Raw genomic sequence first — 17,948 nt, forward strand, 5'->3', positions numbered from 1 at the left:
TAAGCCTCATCACATTCAGGAGGAGGAGGAAGTAGAACCTTCGTCTCCCTCTTCCTCAACTTCAATCTTTCCTTCTTAGTCAGTCGACGGGAGGGTATCTGGAGCGAATCGTGCTCAACGGGTGGCTCTAGGTCAGCTTCAGGGCACAGCTCTACCGGCAATGAGCCCCAAAGGTGATTATGACTCGATGTTCGTTGGCCAGTGTTGTCAGACACCTGATACCAATCAGCTTTTGCACCCCAGAGGCTTCCCCCTTTTAAGGAGTATTTGTCGATCGCCATTCATACAGAAGGAGTTTCTTCGCAAGGACTATCCTCTTCCGCCGCTTCAGCTGGACTCTCCCCATCAGAGGCATCGTCCTGGCCCGAGTCGGATTCTGGCTCAGCATCGGAATCTAAATCGAGCCCGTCCCGCCCAAGATCTTTCGATCCGTGGTTAGCTGCAAAGGTCACTCCATCTGTGTCAATTTTACTCACCGAGGAAACTAAAACCAGCAAACTGTTTGCAGATTGCCATGCCGCCCTTCAACACCTCCAGCTCAGTCTCGAGGTCCTTGCGCAACGTCTTGCTGACCTCCGTTTCTCCGGCAACTTGATTCAGTTCGTTGTTCGACATCATAGACACACTGACGGGATCGATGAGCTTTCCAAGTTCGGCAACCAGGCCGGCTTCGATTGCCTCAACGGCCACATCGTCAATGAATCTCTTCATGGCCACCTGATACCAGTGAGCACTCCTCGGGTCTTGATATTGAAGTGATGGATTCAAACCTTATAGTAAGCCTCGAGAGCATCAAGTACCTCCTCAGCTGCAAAGTAGTTCATGTCCGACTTTGGGGGGCTGGCCAGGCTTTCAGCCACGTCCCTCAAGTCAAAACTTGAGTACCTGAATGTACTGGCTGTGAGAGTGTCTACCCCGCCGAATTTGGTTTTCAGTGCATCAAAAACTTCTGCCGTTCGCCGCTCAATTCTGGTCTGTTGCAGCGTGTCGATGAAGGAGTCGTTATAGGTGATTGGGTGGCCTTCTTGATGTTGGCTGAGTAGCACCTCAACCTTCTCGCTTAGCCTTCTGAAAATTTTGTCCAGCTTCGGTATGAGAACAAACTCTTGCAGTGTATCTGCAGTGGTCAAGTTGGCTGTGTGTATGACAACATGTCGTAGAAATTCGCGAGCACCATCCCAGACGTTCTTGACATGTGTTCGAACCAGATCTCCCCATGGCGAAGACTGTTCTCGGAATAGATCAGCCACGATCAAGGGGTTGAACATGCCAGGAAGCTCTCTGCCACGACTTCTTTTCATCAGTTTGACAATCTTGTCAAGATATTCTTGTCGGGTCATGGTAGGGCCACCGATAGCGAATTCTTCCCTCGGTTCGTCGCTGATTTGGATATGCTTTCCGTCGTTGTCGAGCTCCTTGGCAAAGTCCTGGCCAAGGTTCTGGATGACAGCCCGGAAGCGCTTTTGGTATCCTGCCTCGGACATGGCATCTTCAAAGAAGGGGTTCGTGTAGTTTCCCTCGGTTGCAGCCTTGACAATGGCCTGAAAATCTTGGCCAATCTGAATGAGGTAGGTTCTCTGCTCGCCAATCGTAGCCCTTGGCTGGCCCAGTTGGTCGAGTTGATGTTGACGCAACTCGGCTTTGGCGGAAATCTCGTTGATCAAGTGAGGGATCTCGGAAGCGATTTGTCGAACAAGAAGCTTGCTGAGTCTGTTTCTGAGCGTGTCGATGCCCCAGTCAGATGCACTGAGAGAAGCCCAGTCACCCGTGGAGAAGAAGTCCCGTTCCATGGCGTTCCGCTCTTCTTGGCCCCAAGAGTCCTTCTCAGAGTCTCTGTTTCGGAGGACGTGCCAACCGAGGCGAAACTCAACATCTTTGTTGTTGGCCAGATTGATGAAGCTCCGCTCACTCTCGGAGCCAGGGTGGAGAGTGTCGGGCTTTGTGATGACTCCGAGGGTTCGGTTGCGCTTGGGATCAGCTCGCTGAGCCAACTGTAGAACAATTTGATTGGCGTAGTCGTTTTTGGCAGACACGACGGCAAGTATGACGCTTCGTGGTTCCTTCATGTAGCCCTTGACCACCTTTTTGATCATCTCCACATCGGCCTGCGACTGGCTCTTGGTCTCGGCATGAATGAGACCTGGCAAGTCAACGATGGTGAGGTGAGGGCGATCTGGGCCGCTGATTTCGATGCGAAGGAGGTCGTTTGAAAAGGCTTTGCCGAGGGTGGTAATGCCCATGGCAGCCTTCGCACGCTCAATCAGCTCAGGGAGCTCGTCAAAGGCGTCAAGAGTCTCCTGGAAACTGGCCAGGGTCTTCCGTTCGGACTCTGGGCGGGAATGATGTGGGACAATGCGGACATTGACACCAGTATGAGCAGTCTTTCGCAAAACCAGCTCGGTAGGGAAGCGGGTGCAGACATTGCTACGGACTGGAAAGGAGACACCCGAAATGGCTTCGAGGACAGAACTCTTGCCAGAGGATTGGTCGCCGCAGACAATGATTTGAGGGAGGGAGATGTAGTGGCTGATGCCATGAGAACGAAGGGAGTCGACCGTGTCCAGGAGTTGCAGTTTCTCCTTAGAGCAAAGACCACTGAGGCCGTCGGAGGTGAGCTTGGTCATGACCATGCTGATGTTGGTGATGGGGAAAAGGTTTGAGTTGGAGAGAATATTTCAACTTCTAGACAGCTTTTATAGCCATATTTCCCTGATTGCTCAACATCAGGCTCCAGTAAGAGGGGTTGGAGTTTGTTGGGCCGTGTCTGCGGGAGGCCGGCCATGGCCAACCAAGCAACCAATGATTCGTCCATATCCAGTTTGATGAGCGAAGAATGAGCAAAGTGGAAAAACAGGCGTCAATCGGATTGATTTGATACGTTCGATTGCTCGATCCCGTCATTTGTCCTTGCCGGAATCGGTCACTATGTTTATCAGCCAAGTATCTACATCGAGCCAGTACCTCTGTGGGTGAAGGCTGCGCTCAAATTGGAGGCGGGAAACATGCAACTATCCGACCCTGTAGTAGTTGGGTGGCAAATAGAAACATACAATCCAGTTACTAAATGAGCATACTAGATGCATGCACTATAATTATATTGTTTGGCTGGTTTTCCCCGATCATCGTCACATATCTATACCCACATCTCGGTCAAGTCTTGACAATGACCAGGCAGCACGATGCCAAGAATGCGCAAGTACCCTAGTACACATGCCCTATGCTTGAATAGGAAACCAAAAGCGAGGCCTAGGAAAAGCAGAGCTCTGATGAGAATGCTCACGGGCGTTTGCAGGCCTGAAAGTTGCGATACAAACATCACTGTACGATAGGTAATCGGGCATTAGCAGCACATGCTCTCGATTAAAGGATCTCTCAACAAGCATGAGAGAATCTCTCAAGTTGTATGTTGGCGCCAATCATGCAGTGTGGAGTGAATAAGCAACCAACGTCTGGATAGGCGGTGCCCGGAACTTGGTGGCTGATTGTGCCATTCAACTTGGTTAACTCTTAGATTCTGTTAAGCTACTTTGGCAGAGAGAACAGTTTAAATATTTGACTATTGGGGCCTTGCATAATGTCCACCATCAGTTATTGGTGGTCCAGCAGAAGCAGATTTGGCTGGAGGAGAGGAGGTGAACGCAGTGAAATCGGATGGAACTTTAAGAGCAGCGCATAGAGTTGGGCTGGAATATAGATCCTAATGACTCGCTCGGGAAAGTTTCTATATAAGCCATAATGTTCCATTCGAATAAAACAAAAGAGGCTGTTGGACACTTCAATCTGTCGTCATATCGTGGTGTTCCTTCCTATAAGCGAGCTTGATGGGTGCATCGGAAGACGCCCGCGGTCATGCCACTTGAAGCCGTTATCAGATTGCCAAGAAAGTGACAAGTAATATAGACACTGCGTTAGCACGGTTATTGGCCATACAAACCGTGCGATTGTAGAACTTCATTTCCCAAGTAACGTAACGCAGGACGATTGCTCACTCTGACCTGAAGCGAAGGCAGCAACCTGCAACTCTTAACCCTACGGATTTCAGCCGTGAATCCTTCCTCGCTTAGAGCAATTGAAACGGCGCGCGACAGGGGACCAAAGAATCTTGGGCGGCTTCTTCGGATGCGAAATCGATCCCGTTTGGTTCTGTCGCACCATCCAGGCCCACATCTCATTTCACTGGTGACGCCTCAAAAAGAGGCCGCCAGCTTCAGACATCATACATAATCTCTAAATAGATAACGAGGTCAATTAGCAAGAGAACCTGCTGTGGCTCACTTTGAATAACTCTATCTTCCAGTTTAATACGCCTATTGTGCATAAACTCCTCACCATGTCGGAAAAGGCCGAGTTTCTACGGTACGCAAGTGAGTCAACCCCCTACCCTAAGCCACAACCACATTAACACTCGCCAGGTCCAAATGAGATGCGCACGATTGTCCGAGAGGATCTCGGCTTCTATCACGCAGTCATAATCGGCGCCGTCTATGAGTTTGAGGACGGCTTCGACGTCAAGTCGCCTCGCTCCTACTTTGCGCCCCTGAAGCACTGCATTGACCAGCACCCCTTCTTCAGCGTCACTGTTGGCGACAGACACACCGAGAAGGCGTTCTATCAGCGCGTGCCTAGTATCAATCTTGAGGATCACATCACTATTGTTGATGATCCGAATGTCGCCGCTGATCCTCTGGGTGCGATTGGCAAGGTGCTGGTTCCTGAGCTGGACCTCCCGTTCACCGCCGGCAACCCACCGTGGAGGATCGTCGTGCTACCTTTGAAGCCGTCGGAATGCTTCATCGCGTTCTCATTCTCCCACATGATTGGCGACGGCCCGACAGGAATTGCCTTTCACAAGACTTTCCTGGCCGGATGCAGAGGAACTCTTGTTGTTGAGCCTACAGCAATTGTCACCCCTCCAGCAACCCCATTGGCGGAACCATTCGACACACCCGAGAGACTACCCATCTCGTGGAAATTCCTCCTCGAACCTCTTATCGCGCTGTTCATGCCAAGCTTCCTCGTCAAGCTGCTGGGCATGCGCCTCGGGGCATCCACCGTCAACGAGGGCACGTTCACCGGAGGCATCATGACATACAACCCAGAAAAGTACTACACCAAGCTCAGGATCCGGGAGATCAAGGCACCGCAGGTTGACAACGCGATCCGGGCTGCAAGAGCGCACGAAGCCAAGCTCACGGGGACGATGCAGGCGCTCATTGCCCGTGCTGTTAGCAAGACCATGCCGGATCCCAAGTTCACCAACCTTGTCGCCGAGACGGCTGCTAACATGCGCCGGTCCGTCGGTGTCTCCAACGACGTCGATGGACAATTTGTTTCAGGCGGCTACATCCCTTTCCCTCGCTCTGATGCCACCGGGCCTCTGACCGACAAGGAGTGGGCATCAGCCAGCGCTTCTACGCGCGAGCTTGCCGCAACCGCCGTCAGACTGCACGATCAGCCGGTAGGGCTACTGAGATACGCGCCCAGTATCCGCAAGTGGACCTTGTCCAAGGTTGGAAAGTCTCGAGACTCTTCTTTCGGGATCAGCAACGTCGGCGCCTTTGACGCCGGCGTCGCCGAGAAGGAGTCGGCCAAGATCACCAAGATGGTGTTTGCTCAGCCCGGAAGCGTCGCCAGCTCTCCGATAACGTTCAACGTGATCGCGGTCAAGGGAGGCGATCTGGTGTACACGGTTACGTGGCAGCCGGGCTCGCTGGGGCTTGGCCTGAGTGAGGAGCAGGAGGACAAGGTGGTGGACGAGATCTGCGCGTCTGTGGATCAGGGCTTCAAGGATCTGGCCTAGAGACGCCATGTAAGCTCATACCAACGTTTAATGTCTAATGTTTAATGGAATCTGATTTGCTCCGTCAACCGATAATGGCTGCATCCTACGGATGAGTCCGCCAAGGCATTCTCGCAACAGCCGCTCCCAGCTGGGGTTCTAGCGTTTCAGCCCTGGGAGACCCTGACGATCAAAGCAGGCCGGACTTGGCACGGAGATAGTGGGAACTCGCCATCCGAGTCTGACCCGGAGAAGGCCGGTCTGGGGACCGCTGGAGACGGCCCTGGAGCTAAACCCGAAGCGGCGCTTTGCTCCGCCTCAGCCACACCCGCAAACGTGCACCCTGCACGCGGCAATGTCACGTGCGAGGCATTATTGGCTGGCTCTGCTGGCTCTGCTGGACCCGAGACCGGTTAGATCGGCGTCGGGGGCGTTCGTGTGGCTTGCGAGGACTCGCGCAGTGACTGCGCCCGGGGCAGTCTGTATGGTCATGACGTGAGCGCCTTGGTCAGCTAAGGCACACTCTGGCCACGAAGCTAGAGCTCTGAGCGTTTCCATGTAGACCGTAGGTGGTATTAAAAGGCGGGGGAGGGGAATGTTGGGCTCACTTCCTTCATCCATCATCAACACCTCTCAACTCCACGTGATACCTATCATCTAGATCCGACTCTTCCGATTACCTTGCCTATCAACACAAACAAATAAAGAATGTCAGCTCAAGATTACTACGGCGGTGGCGGCAACTCTGGCTACGGCCAGCAGCAGCAGCAGGGCTATGGCCAGCAGGGCGGCTATCCCCAACAGCAAAACTACGCCCAACCTCAGTATGCCCAGCAGCAACAAGGCTATGGCCAGCAGGGTGGTTATCCCCAGCAGGTTTGTCTCCAAAACTCTGAGTGACATCCTCACCCTCTAACAAGACATTAGCAACAATATTCCCAGCCTCAGCAGGGCTACGGTGCCCCCTCTCCCGCTCCCGGAGGTTATCAGCAGCAGCCTCAGTACGCCTCGCACTCTCCTCAGCCCGGCTACGGTTCTCCCCATCCTCCTCCCGGCCAGCAGGGCTACGGCCAGCAACCCAACTATGACCAGCGAGGCACTTCCCCATACCCTCAACAGCATGGCCAACCCGGCTCCCAGTACGGCGCTCCTGCTTATCCCGGCGGCGGTGCTCCAGGCCAATATCCTCCCGGCCAACCCGGCCCTGACGGCGACCGTGGTCTCGGCGCTACTCTTGTCGGTGGAGGAGCTGCAGCTTGGGCTGCTCACAGCGCCGGCGGCGGATTCCTCGGCAGCCTGGGTGCTGCCGCTGCAGGTGCCATTGGCGCCAACGTGCTAGAGAACAAGTTCAAGAAGTATGTCCCCTAATAGATTCTCTCAGTCCAAATAGAAGATGCTAATCATGTCACAGGCACAAGAAGAACAAGAAGAACAAGAAGCACGGAACTCGCGGCATCGATGGAAACTCTAGCAGCAGCAGCGACTCTGACTAATGACCCATGACGGATTATGAATGGAGTTTGGCGTTGGAATTGTAGATAGCTAGCTTTGGTTATTAATTTGAGTATCCTTTCAACTGAATACCGGTCCACACTTAACGGTTCATTTGCTTGCGATGTAACAGTGCACATGTTGTGCTGATAGGTGACGAACTCAACATCTTTGACGGTTACCTCGAGCATCCAGTATACCCTTCAGGTAGCATGAAATGCTCACTCAAGGTTCCTGGCCAAAGTCATAGCTATTCCCAAATCCTCTGTTCAAATACCCCTCGAGCACAGCCTCCCTGCTGACCCAGTCTACAGGCACATCCAACCCTAACTTTCCCTCACCCTCCAACTTCTCAAGGATAGGCTTGATGTCTTGCCCAAACTCGAGCCTCATCCTGTTCCTGAACCACGGCGCGAAATGAATCATGGCTAGCATGACTCTGGTCTCCTGCGTCATGTTGGGCATCCCCGCGTGCCAGAGTCTCAGGTCGCGGATGATGATGCTACCCTTTTTGATGACGGGCTGCAGTGGAGGCGAGACCTTCTCGCGCTGGCGCAAGAGATCCTCCCTGATGCGACCACTGGCCCTGTCACCGTGGGCACCTTCCTGTGCATCAAGCCCAAAGTTGTGGGTTCCGAGCCAGATTTCGGTCGACCCATTCTCTGGAGTGGCTGTGACAAGGGGCACGTTGACGACAAGGGCAAATGGGTGGTCAGGGTGGGCAAAGTCGGCGTCTGAATGCACCGGCTGACGCTGGGGAGAGCCACCTGGCAGGGTTGCCATTGCCGAGTTTGCAGAACAAAACGTCCACTTTGGCCGAGGGCCCATCATGGCTGTGGTGATTTGTGTAGCAATGGGGTCTAGTAGCAGACATATAAGTTAACTAGTCGTTGCGTGTTGGAGACAGGGGCCTATACTTGTGAAGATGGTCGGAAAGAAGTACTCAGCCACAGGTGGAGCATCCTGTTGAATGTTCCCCTTGTTATAGTTGTAAGGACCCTTGTCACCTCGAGCCAGAAGAGTGTTGGCATCTTCAACCATCGTCTTGTTCAAGAGGTCGAGGTGCTCGTGGGGAACAACGTCTTCGATGACAACCAGGCCATCTCTATGCATGTGTCGCACGGCCTTTTCAAGGTTCCTAGAGTCGAGGGACAGATTGTTTATCTCCTTGATAGAAGGTTGAACAACTCCAAGTCGAGAGGTGGAGGATACCGTCGCGAAGGATCGGGTCCCCTTGATGAGGGTTGGCAGGATCGTTCGAGTCCGCAACATGGCAGCCATTTCTCTGGTATAAGATGATAAATCTTGTATAAGACGAAATAAGTTCTGAGGAATGAGTTGAGCTTTCTTCTGGAGCAAGAAGGGAATCATGATTTATAGTTCCAATTGACAGCCAAGACTATGCGGGTTTCCCGAGCTCGGAAAACCCTGCCCCATAGAGCTTCGTCTGGGGTCGCTTGGGTGACATCTGACCAACAATTGCTTCTGCATTTCAATTTGTCTCTTCGGCGCCCCAGAAAGATTTGAGGTCATTGATGAGCCGCTCTACTGGCCATCCGATGCTCGATTTGCAGGCGAGGAGCTGTCGGGCGAGCTCTTGGCGGACGGGCTCGGCGTTGATGAATCTGGCACCTACACTGGGTCAGTAAGCCCAGGGCGTGAATGATGGAGTAGGTAACGCACAGTAGGCAATTGGGCCAAAGGCATTGACAAGAACGGAGGGAACTTTTGTGGTGAAGGCGATTCCGCAGATCTCGACTGCAAAGGCTTCCAGAAGTTGGTCCTTCGACTCGACTTCAATGCCAGCAAGGTCCAGTTTCCCCAAGTCTTCAAGGTTCTGTGGGTTTGCGTAGAAGCATAGAATAGTCAGGGCAACAAGGTAATAATGCGTGGTAGCCGCTATGCATCGTCAGGGCTCGCTCTTGGGAAAGGGACGAAGTAAGGACTCACCATGACAGGGTTGTAGAAACCACACTGCCGGGAACAGATTAATCGTCCCTGGCTGCGCCTTTTCTCGAGAAAAGTGTTGTGTCCGTTCTGGACAGGCTGCGCGCCATCTACTTAGCATTTCCACAGTAGCAAACCATTCTGAACCCGTTATGTTGCGCCCGAATGTGGTGTTGATGACCTTTCCTAGTATCAGAGTGATGGAGTTGAGATAATCCTGGGCCGAATGGTGGTTGATGAGAAGCGGAGTGGTGGTCAAGTCCATCTTGAGTGGGCATTTCTCAAACAGGCTGAAGGTAATGTCTTCTCTCAGGTAGTTCCAGAAGCCAGCGCCAGTTAGCCCCGGCTGGAGATTGCCAGATAATACATCATGGAGAGGGGCCATGGAGTAAGCGCCTCGAAGGTGCATGTTCGGGTCGATATCGCCGTCGAGGATCTCATAAGATCGTAGAAGACATGTCGCTGCGAGAGCGACTCCTTGGGTGATGAGCTCGTCTCCTTGGTCCAGTTCGATGAGCCTCTGGACACAGCGGTGATGATAAAATTCGGCTACTTTTCTGAAATTGTTTGCCGAGGTCTTGCAGATGTGCATGGCAGAGAGGGCGATGATGGCGGAGAAGAGTAGTGGCTCGTCCAGGGCAATGCCAGGAACGAGTATGCCAAAGGCACCCGTCGAGTCGCTCAAGTCGTACCATTGTGACACGTCAGCGGTATAGTTGTGAAATAGACGGGCTATCCTTTGGTCTGTGAGGGCACGCCGTGGGCTATCGGGATCTGGTAGCTCCTGGTGTTGAACTGGAGTGAGTGTCAGCCAGAGGCAGCGACAGCATCGGGAGTGAATGGTGACGCACTGAACCGGGTCGGCTTTTCCGATCTGTCACAATAGCGGCCTGATTTAGAGCATTGCTGGCAGGAGGGTAGTTCTTGGCCACCTAAGATGAGGCATCGGAATGAGTTCAGCGGTGGAACTTAGGGGCCATGAGTTGACGTACACTTCAGCTTGCGCCGCCTGCAGGTGTGGCTGTCCTCTCAAGTCAACTCTACACCGAGTGCGAGAAAGATCACTAAACATACCAGGCGCCTTTCTTTACAGGGCGAGGCATAGTTCAAGTTGGTAGATGTCCAAGGGAGCAGGAATGAGGTCGAGGGTGATGATGGTGTCGGCGGAGAATTGCACTGACGCGGGGTCTCGCGGGCCAAGTTTTTGTACCGTCCATGGCGAGGGCTTGGGAAGCACATCAAGGTTTGGATAAGAAAACAACTGTTTCGAGAGTAAACAAATGAATAAAATACACCAGAAATTCAAATTATCAGTTCTCTCTACCCCAAGGTTCACAATCGCTTGCAAACTCAGGATGCCCGTCACCACTAGAGCTAAAACCCGGTGAGCGCCGGCATGATGTGAATCTACGAACGGAATCACGTCCGATTCAAGTAACTCACTTGCGCTTCACCCAAACAATTCTTAAGCAGATACACGTGGTAATTAAGCCGGGCAGAACATGAATGATTAGCCTGGCGGCTGTTAGTGAGAGAGTTCGTGGATCATCATGAGCCAATATGAGAAGATTCAAACTCCATTATGGCACCATCTAGATTCTACTATATATGACACCCCTGCCTGAGCACTCGTAGAGAGCTTAGATCTTGGTCTTTCCGCAACACTCATTCACCACATCCCGTCTGCAATAGCACGAAGACTCGATGGGCACGTCCACAAACGCCATGGCCGTCTTGAGCTGCTGCTTGATGATGCTGGCCTCGCCCTTTAGGCCCAGCTTCACGGCGCACTCGTGATATCCATGCAATGCCCACACGTTATTTGGATGATGTCTCGCTCGGAATAGCTTGTTGTTCAGTCCAAGGTCAGTCCGGTATACCTCGGCCGCCTCCTCGATACGACCTTGCTCCATCAGCAAGGCAGCATATGCGTGTCTCGCGGGCTGCATCCACGCCCATGGCTCAGCGTAGCGCAGACCATCGTCTCGTTCAATTGACTCGCGAAGGTGCGTAAATGCCAGCTCAATGTTTCCCCGGCGATACTCAAGCTCGCCGTCAAGCATAGCCTCGGCTACGTCCAGAACGTCGGAGCACTTGTTGGGATACGCTATCCGATTAGCAGGCACTCTCGCCTTGGCTGCGAGAAACAGCTCCCGCTCCTTGACAGCCTCCTCAACATTGCCCGTCGCAGCCCAGGCTACTCCCTTGGCATAGTGTATCGTCGCTGTCGTCACACACAACAGCTCCTGATCTTCAGGAAGTGGAAGATCGATGAGTTCCTGCCACTTGCCAAACCGGATGAGGATATGCGGACGGACAGATCGGAACGTTTCCAACCAGTCAGCCATAGGCCGCAGGTCATCATCTGGAAGCGCCGCCTCCATCCGATCTACGGCTTTGATGCAAACCCCGTACTGACCCGCAAACATGGCGGCGTAAATTAGGGAGTGGTAGTCGTGCATGCGGTAGACGGTGTAAAAGTCACCGGTTCCACGGAGAGCCGCATACTTTTCATCAGCCAGGACAGCCTTGGTGTTTGCAGAGATGGCTCGTCGGTAGTCGCCGATGAGGATATCGAGGTGCGATGGCATGTGTGCGAGATGGGCTGCTTCTTCTGCCAATCTACGGAGATGCTCAGCCGCGAGGAGACCCTTTTCGGGCTCGGCTGACATCTCGGTGACGTGGATGTAGGCATGCAAAAGGCCTATATGCTCATATCCACCATCTTGAGCCAGTCCCCTCTCAATCACCTCTTGTGTCTCTAATACCTCTGACCCAGGCGCCGGCTTCCCTGTCCGCACATCCCACAAGGCCCAAGGAGTAAGATTCATGAGGGAGTCCGCGTATAGTGTCGCAACATCAAGGTCATCCTTAAACTCTTGATACACTGGCTTCATAGCCTCAGCATATGCGCGGTTCCAGACCTTGTAGTTGTTGGTAGTATCGGCGTCATCAGGATAGCGATGTCGCAGGGCGCTGGTGAGGGCGCGTTCAACCGGAGTGGCCTTTGAAGACAGTGCCTCAGCCTTTTTCAACGCTTCAAGCACCTGCCCAACCGTCTGCTTGAGGTCGTCTCCATTGAAGTGCTTCCACGGCTTATTGTAGTTGGGACCTAGGGCAAAGGCGAGACCCCAGTAGGCAAGGGGACAAGCTGGGTCGGCAGCGATGGCCTTTTCAAAGCATCGGGCTCCCTCTGCATGATTAAAAGCGTAGCACCAGACTATGCCATCCTCAACCCATTTCTTAGCCTCTGGAGAGCTTGTCGTGATATCGCGGCTGAAGGGTGGGAGGACAAACTCGGCGCCTTCGGCCCGTGTCGTGGATTGCGCAGATCCCATGACTTGTGAGAAACCTGGATTATAAATGTCTTAATGATGAAATGGAGGAAGCTCGCTTGGTGAAGGATGAAACTGTTTCTTATCTCGGCCTACAAGGATATGAAGGGGTTGGGTTGTTGGGAGGTAATCACCTTCAGCTTGCGGAGAAGCTGGGTGACCCACTCTGGCGTTGTGAGACGTCAAATCAGCGACAGCTGACGTGCGCGACAGAGACCGAAGACGGAGAGAATTGCAAAGTTTTGAAGGCAAGATGAATATGAGATGTTTACAAGATAAGAAGCTATTCAAGTTGAGAGGCAAGAGAAAGCTTACAAGAAGGAATGTTGAGGCGTCACTCACACACTCACCAATCTCCATAGAAACAGCCACTGGATGAATGACTGGCTCACTCCGTCAGGGAAGCTCATGTGATGGTCCGGAGGCGAAATCAGCACCGGTGAGTAGCCAAAGACAATGGCTGTGAAACACGGCACAAACTGCCAAGTCAAGCAAAAAGCAAAGTTGATATTTATAGATGCAGCTAGAACCGTTGTGCCAATCATAGTCCAGTCACCCGACCCATCTCGCACATCCATACACCGACATCCGAGCACTCTATGTATCATGAGGTTTAACCAAACAGATGCTCCTGCTTGGCGCCCTCGATGGGCTTCACAAAGTCAACCCGGTCGCGGCAGTAAAACTCGACGTCGATCTTGTTGTTGAGATTCGTCTTGCCCTCGTCGAGACCACCGGCCTTGATGACGATGTTGCCGGGCATGACGTCGAGGCGGGTGTACAGGCTAGAGCCGCAGTCGGGGCAGAAGAAGTGGCGGTTGTTCTTTCCAGAAGCGCCAGTTATGTCACAGTGCTTGGGGGTTCCTGGGGAAAGTCAATTTATGTAATTACTTGTTCAAGGTTTGGAGATATTTACCCTTGGTGACGCTGAATGAGTCTTCGGGGACGACGGCGTTGGTGGTGTAGGGGCCGCCGGTCCACTTGGATGTGTTAGCGACAGCATATCTAGCAGCAACAACCACTCACCTTTTGGCAATCGACGCAGTGGCAAAGAGCAGTAACAGCAGGGTCACCTATAAACAATTAGATATGTATAAGTCTAGTAGTAAAGACCACTCACTTGTGCTCTTGTATGCGATGGCTCCGCACATGCAGCTTCCAGAAAGAGGCATTGTGAATGAAGTGAACAAGGCTAGGGTATCTTTGGAAAGGTGTGCAGGCCGTCAAGGTGTCTCAAGAGGATGCTTGCGATGATCTGCAGAGTGAATTGTGCTCTCAAGGTTCTCGGGCAGCGAATATATATACCTCGACCTTGACCCTGTGGATGGGAACCGACAACCTAGCTCGGCCGGTCGCCCGCTCCTTTACGTCAATGCAAACTAGAGATGATCAAGTGCGGGATGCTACACCGACGGGCCCCGGACCGACTGCCTCAGATTCCTAACTTGACGATGAATCCTGTTACATCAAAACTCCGACACGGCTCGAGTTTGTAAGCGACAACACATCTACACGCCAAACCTTTGTCCATAAAGCAACATCTTCACCCTTCTCTGACCACAGCAGTCAGCTCATTATTTCCAACAGCATTTAGAATCCCCTCCATGCGACATCCGTGAATGCGGGGAAAGCCTCTCCCGCCGCACCGGTCAGTCTTGGCATGATCAACAGCCCGGAAAAGCGGAGCGTCGCCTGGCCGGAGAAATTGGATAACACGCCCGAAACGACGTTTCCAATGCGGATCCGCAAGACAGATATTCTTGGAGAGCGGTTGTTATACGTAATGAGACGCCACGTTCACGAGAGGAGGCATGCGGGGGCGGGTCAGATCAAGGTCATGGTGAGACGTTGTGGAATCAGCAACGAGAGGCTGATTGTCAACTTAAGGACGTGATAACCCTCGAGACGCAAAGATTGGAATCCTTGTGGTTGCTTCAAGTTTTCAATTCATAACTCATAAGAAACTAACATATAGTCCTAGACGCTCATGCCAAAGACAAGGCATCTCGGCAAATCCTCCACGATTATCCATCGCCCGGGCTTCTTCCTCACCAAATCGCCTCAGGCCTCTTCTTTTTTAAATTTAATCCCGAACATGTGTAACCTCGGCCTTCTCTCCACTGATCCTGGGATCGTTCTCTTCCTCATCTCTAGCCTTGCGGTGGTGCATGGCTGCGTTCTCCATTGCTTGAGAGCCAACAACCTCGCGGGCGTCCGAGTCGTGGGCAACGTCAAACTTGCCGCGCAGGTTCTCGGGGCCGATGAATGTCAGGACGATGACGTATGCGTACACACAGCCCATGAAGATGCAGATGACCTTGCCGTAGTCGTATCGGCTCTCGCCCTTTTCTGTCTCGGGAAGGGGGAATTTCTCTCCCAGGCGGGCCTCGATGGTTGAGGATGCTGAAGAGACGAGGTTACCGAGCTGGTAGGATGTGCCGACGACAAAGGTACGGAAAGCACCAGGGGACAGCTCCATCAGATGGATGGGGATGACACCCCAGGCACCCTGGACACAGAATTGCTGGAAGAATGCAGCGGCGATGATGGACTCGTCACGGACGAATGTGTATGGGTACAGAAGTGCACCGCCAACGATACAGCAGATGATGATGCTCAGTCGACGACCGATGGACTGACTGAGGAAACCGACAACAGTACCTCCCGACATGGCACCCAGGTTAGCAACGACCTGAGTAACAGTGACCTTTGTCTTCGAGAAGCCAAGCTGGTTCTCCAACATGGTGGGGTACAGATCCTGACTACCGTGGCTCATAAAGTTGAAGCCAGCCATGAGGAGGACGAGGTACACGAGAAGCATCCAGTGGTGCTTAAGCGCGACCTTGCCTTCCTTGACAAACACCTTGCCCTTGCCGTCAGACGATCCGGCCTCTTGGCGGAGACGTTGACGTTCTTGGTATGCTTGCGTCTCGGGGAGCATGAGTCGGAAGATTATGAAGAGGACGGGGGGGCAGGCGCCGAACCAGAAAAGAGGTCGCCAGGCGTGGGGGGTGGTGTCGACGAGACCTCGGGCGAATGCGGCGCAGAGAAGATATCCAAAGGCGTACTAGAAGGCAGTTAGTAACGGAAGGTTACAAGTGAAGTGTGGTGGTACTTACACCTTGCTGAAGGATACCACTCATGATACCTCGAGCCTCCTCGGGACAATCCTCAAGGGCGGTGGCGGCAGCATTACCGTAAAGACCACCCATGGCGACACCAAAGAGAGCTCGACAAGCCAAGAACTGAGAGTAAGTATTACAGAAACCAGTTCCCTACCATCAAGTTAGCAAGAGGCTCCAATGACAAAAGGCTTGGCCAAGATTGCCAAGCCGGGATCCACAGCAGGGATCCGGAGGGACAAGACTTACAAGCTCGAGTATGATAAAGAGAATGTTGTTGATGACGAATGGCCACTTTCGGCCGTATCGATCGCTGGCAATACCAAAGAGGACGGATCCTACAGATCGGAACATGAGCACCAGGGTGATACCCCATGTAATATCCGTCTTTGTCTTGTCAAACGTCTTGGCCAGACTCGTCACCGTCAAAGAAACAGTGAAGAAATCAAACGAATCCCACGTCTATCGTAAAAAAGTCAGCTGCTGTATTAGGAGTGTATATGTGTGGGTGGACGTACCCATGCCGCAAAGGCGACAAAGAAGAATGCCCACTGCTGCGCGTTGAGCATGCGCAGAAGTTTTATTGGGTTCTGCAACTGGTGCATGGGAGGTTTGAGCGTCGGGAGACGCGTGGTGATGTATTTGCCGGCCGTCATGTTTTCGTGAGGCGCCGACGTGTCGTACTCGTGTTCACCCATGATGGGCTTGTGTAGAGGTATTCCTCTTGCTTGTAGTTGAATGTGATGCTGTGTGTAGACCAATCGATGTGTCTATGAGAAGCCAAGGATGGGAATGTGGCTGTCTTGGCTGTCAAGTAGCGTGTGTTGTAAATCTTGTAGGCTTGTAAACCGTCGATAATGTGTAAACCACAACAGTGGATGTCGAGGTATATATGAAATAATGTGTAGAAGCAAAGACACACAGGTCAAGACTTGTCTGGGTAACAAAACAGAAAACCTCCATTGATGCGGAACACCCTCATCTTAATATACTCGTGCTGCACTCATCCAAGATCCCCACTTACACGGCACAAACGCTCATCACGACGATCCCCCGAACCCATGCCGAACTCAATAAGCAAAGGTTAGTCTACCCAATCACGCGCCCTTGATACGGCCCTTGCTCTTTCGACGTCAGTGTCTCTCTTTCTTACAGGTCTCGTGGGTACCTTTGCGGCGTGCCGGCTCCGGAGACTTGGACCATTCTTTTGCTTTCGGCATCAACCCTCGCAGATCTCGGTTTTCTGTGTTACAGGGGCCGCAGGGACCCTGTATCTTGAGCAGAGAGATGCTTTGCTACCCTCACGGGCTTGCCGGTGCTCCACACGGTCGTACCCGTCACATGGTAGAAAGCTTTTCTCCTTCGTTCCAGCTTCACAGCTTTGTCAGCCTCTAACCGGGAATTACATAGAATGTGTTATTTTCACAGAGATACAGGTCAAGATCTAGATGGACAGTCACAGTTCTGCTGTTGGCATCGTCACAACAATCTCCCTTCTCGACTACGGAGTACACTTGCCGACACCCCAACCCTTCCCCCTCCTCCTTCCCCTCACAGACAAAGGATCCCTTCTTCTCCATAATCCCTACAACCTGGAGAAACCACTCCGCACGACCCAAATCTCCCCCAGGACTCAGTTCTGTCCCATCACACGCCGTCTTCCCGGCACAGGTCCGCCGAAAAGAGTGGGGACCCGGCCGGGCCCATCCCTGTTTTGGCGAGCGAGATTCGGCAATCCGGCATCCTCAGTGGGTCTCCTCTGCGTCGGTGGCTCCCCTTGTTAGTTGACATCACTGGGGGAGGCAGCCCTTTTGGTTGTTGGTTCGAGTCAATACGTTGTCAGAAGTCAGTTTACAGCCCGCAAACGAGTCAGGAGGAGAGATAGAGGAGACAATGCATTACTTTGCCTGATGACTACTCCAATGCCAAGGCCAATGACATGGACTGCAAGGCCTCCCCCTCCTCCATCCCCAAGCTTGCCTCCCCACAAACCACCATCCTGACCCCTTGAGGATGCTGTTCCAGACCCTCCTCCCCCTCAACTATCAAAACATGCTTCTCCATTAGCGCCAACAAGCTTGATTCCCCGGAAATCAGTCTCCAGCCCAAGTGGTGTCAGACGTGCTGATCAGTGTGCCGATCCCCAGCACTCATCTCTCTCTGGTGACAACCCGAGTTGAACAAGGTGCCAGCCCTTTCCCAGTGCTTCCAGAACAATTCTAGAAAACCAGGAACACGGAAAAAAAACTTGGCATTCTGTCATATTCAGCCTCG

The 17,948-nt window shown here is 52.7% G+C and overlaps 8 protein-coding genes across 8 annotated transcripts; 2 read left to right on the forward strand and 6 right to left on the reverse strand.

Annotated features, from left to right (window-relative positions):
• Positions 1–468: 468 nt before the first annotated feature.
• Positions 469–2,630, reverse strand: NCS57_00846000 (uncharacterized protein; the record flags this gene model as incomplete). The annotated part of the gene is made up of 2 exons (XM_053058274.1): positions 469–717; positions 771–2,630. The coding sequence occupies 2 exons, from the start codon at positions 2,628–2,630 to the stop codon at positions 469–471; spliced, it is 2,109 nt and encodes a 702-aa protein (XP_052912105.1).
• Positions 2,631–4,330: 1,700 nt separating this feature from the next.
• Positions 4,331–5,800, forward strand: NCS57_00846100 (uncharacterized protein; the record flags this gene model as incomplete). Its single annotated transcript, XM_053058275.1, has 2 exons — positions 4,331–4,364; positions 4,413–5,800. 2 exons carry the CDS (start codon positions 4,331–4,333, stop codon positions 5,798–5,800), a joined length of 1,422 nt encoding a protein of 473 aa, XP_052912106.1.
• Positions 5,801–6,487: 687 nt separating this feature from the next.
• Positions 6,488–7,272, forward strand: NCS57_00846200 (uncharacterized protein; the record flags this gene model as incomplete). The annotated part of the gene is made up of 3 exons (XM_053058276.1): positions 6,488–6,655; positions 6,707–7,134; positions 7,191–7,272. 3 exons carry the CDS (start codon positions 6,488–6,490, stop codon positions 7,270–7,272), a joined length of 678 nt encoding a protein of 225 aa, XP_052912107.1.
• Positions 7,273–7,495: 223 nt separating this feature from the next.
• Positions 7,496–8,551, reverse strand: NCS57_00846300 (uncharacterized protein; the record flags this gene model as incomplete). The annotated part of the gene is made up of 2 exons (XM_053058277.1): positions 7,496–8,130; positions 8,188–8,551. The coding sequence occupies 2 exons, from the start codon at positions 8,549–8,551 to the stop codon at positions 7,496–7,498; spliced, it is 999 nt and encodes a 332-aa protein (XP_052912108.1).
• Positions 8,552–8,762: 211 nt separating this feature from the next.
• Positions 8,763–10,456, reverse strand: NCS57_00846400 (uncharacterized protein; the record flags this gene model as incomplete). Its single annotated transcript, XM_053058278.1, has 5 exons — positions 8,763–8,902; positions 8,954–9,169; positions 9,221–10,012; positions 10,065–10,149; positions 10,292–10,456. The coding sequence occupies 5 exons, from the start codon at positions 10,454–10,456 to the stop codon at positions 8,763–8,765; spliced, it is 1,398 nt and encodes a 465-aa protein (XP_052912109.1).
• A 401-nt stretch (positions 10,457–10,857) lies between these two features.
• NCS57_00846500 (uncharacterized protein) lies at positions 10,858–12,558 on the reverse strand (the record flags this gene model as incomplete). Its single annotated transcript, XM_053058279.1, has 1 exon — positions 10,858–12,558. Exon 1 carries the CDS (start codon positions 12,553–12,555, stop codon positions 10,858–10,860), a length of 1,698 nt encoding a protein of 565 aa, XP_052912110.1. The 5' UTR covers positions 12,556–12,558.
• A 607-nt stretch (positions 12,559–13,165) lies between these two features.
• NCS57_00846600 (CENP-V/GFA domain-containing protein) lies at positions 13,166–13,724 on the reverse strand (the record flags this gene model as incomplete). The annotated part of the gene is made up of 4 exons (XM_053058280.1): positions 13,166–13,416; positions 13,469–13,532; positions 13,579–13,625; positions 13,673–13,724. 4 exons carry the CDS (start codon positions 13,722–13,724, stop codon positions 13,166–13,168), a joined length of 414 nt encoding a protein of 137 aa, XP_052912111.1.
• Positions 13,725–14,635: 911 nt separating this feature from the next.
• Positions 14,636–16,372, reverse strand: NCS57_00846700 (MFS domain-containing protein; the record flags this gene model as incomplete). The annotated part of the gene is made up of 4 exons (XM_053058281.1): positions 14,636–15,619; positions 15,672–15,827; positions 15,924–16,136; positions 16,193–16,372. 4 exons carry the CDS (start codon positions 16,370–16,372, stop codon positions 14,636–14,638), a joined length of 1,533 nt encoding a protein of 510 aa, XP_052912112.1.
• Between the last annotated feature and the right edge of the window lie 1,576 nt (positions 16,373–17,948).

Source organism: Fusarium keratoplasticum, chromosome 6 (genome assembly GCF_025433545.1).
Source record: "Fusarium keratoplasticum isolate Fu6.1 chromosome 6, whole genome shotgun sequence".
NCBI classification, from domain to species: domain Eukaryota; kingdom Fungi; phylum Ascomycota; class Sordariomycetes; order Hypocreales; family Nectriaceae; genus Fusarium; species Fusarium keratoplasticum.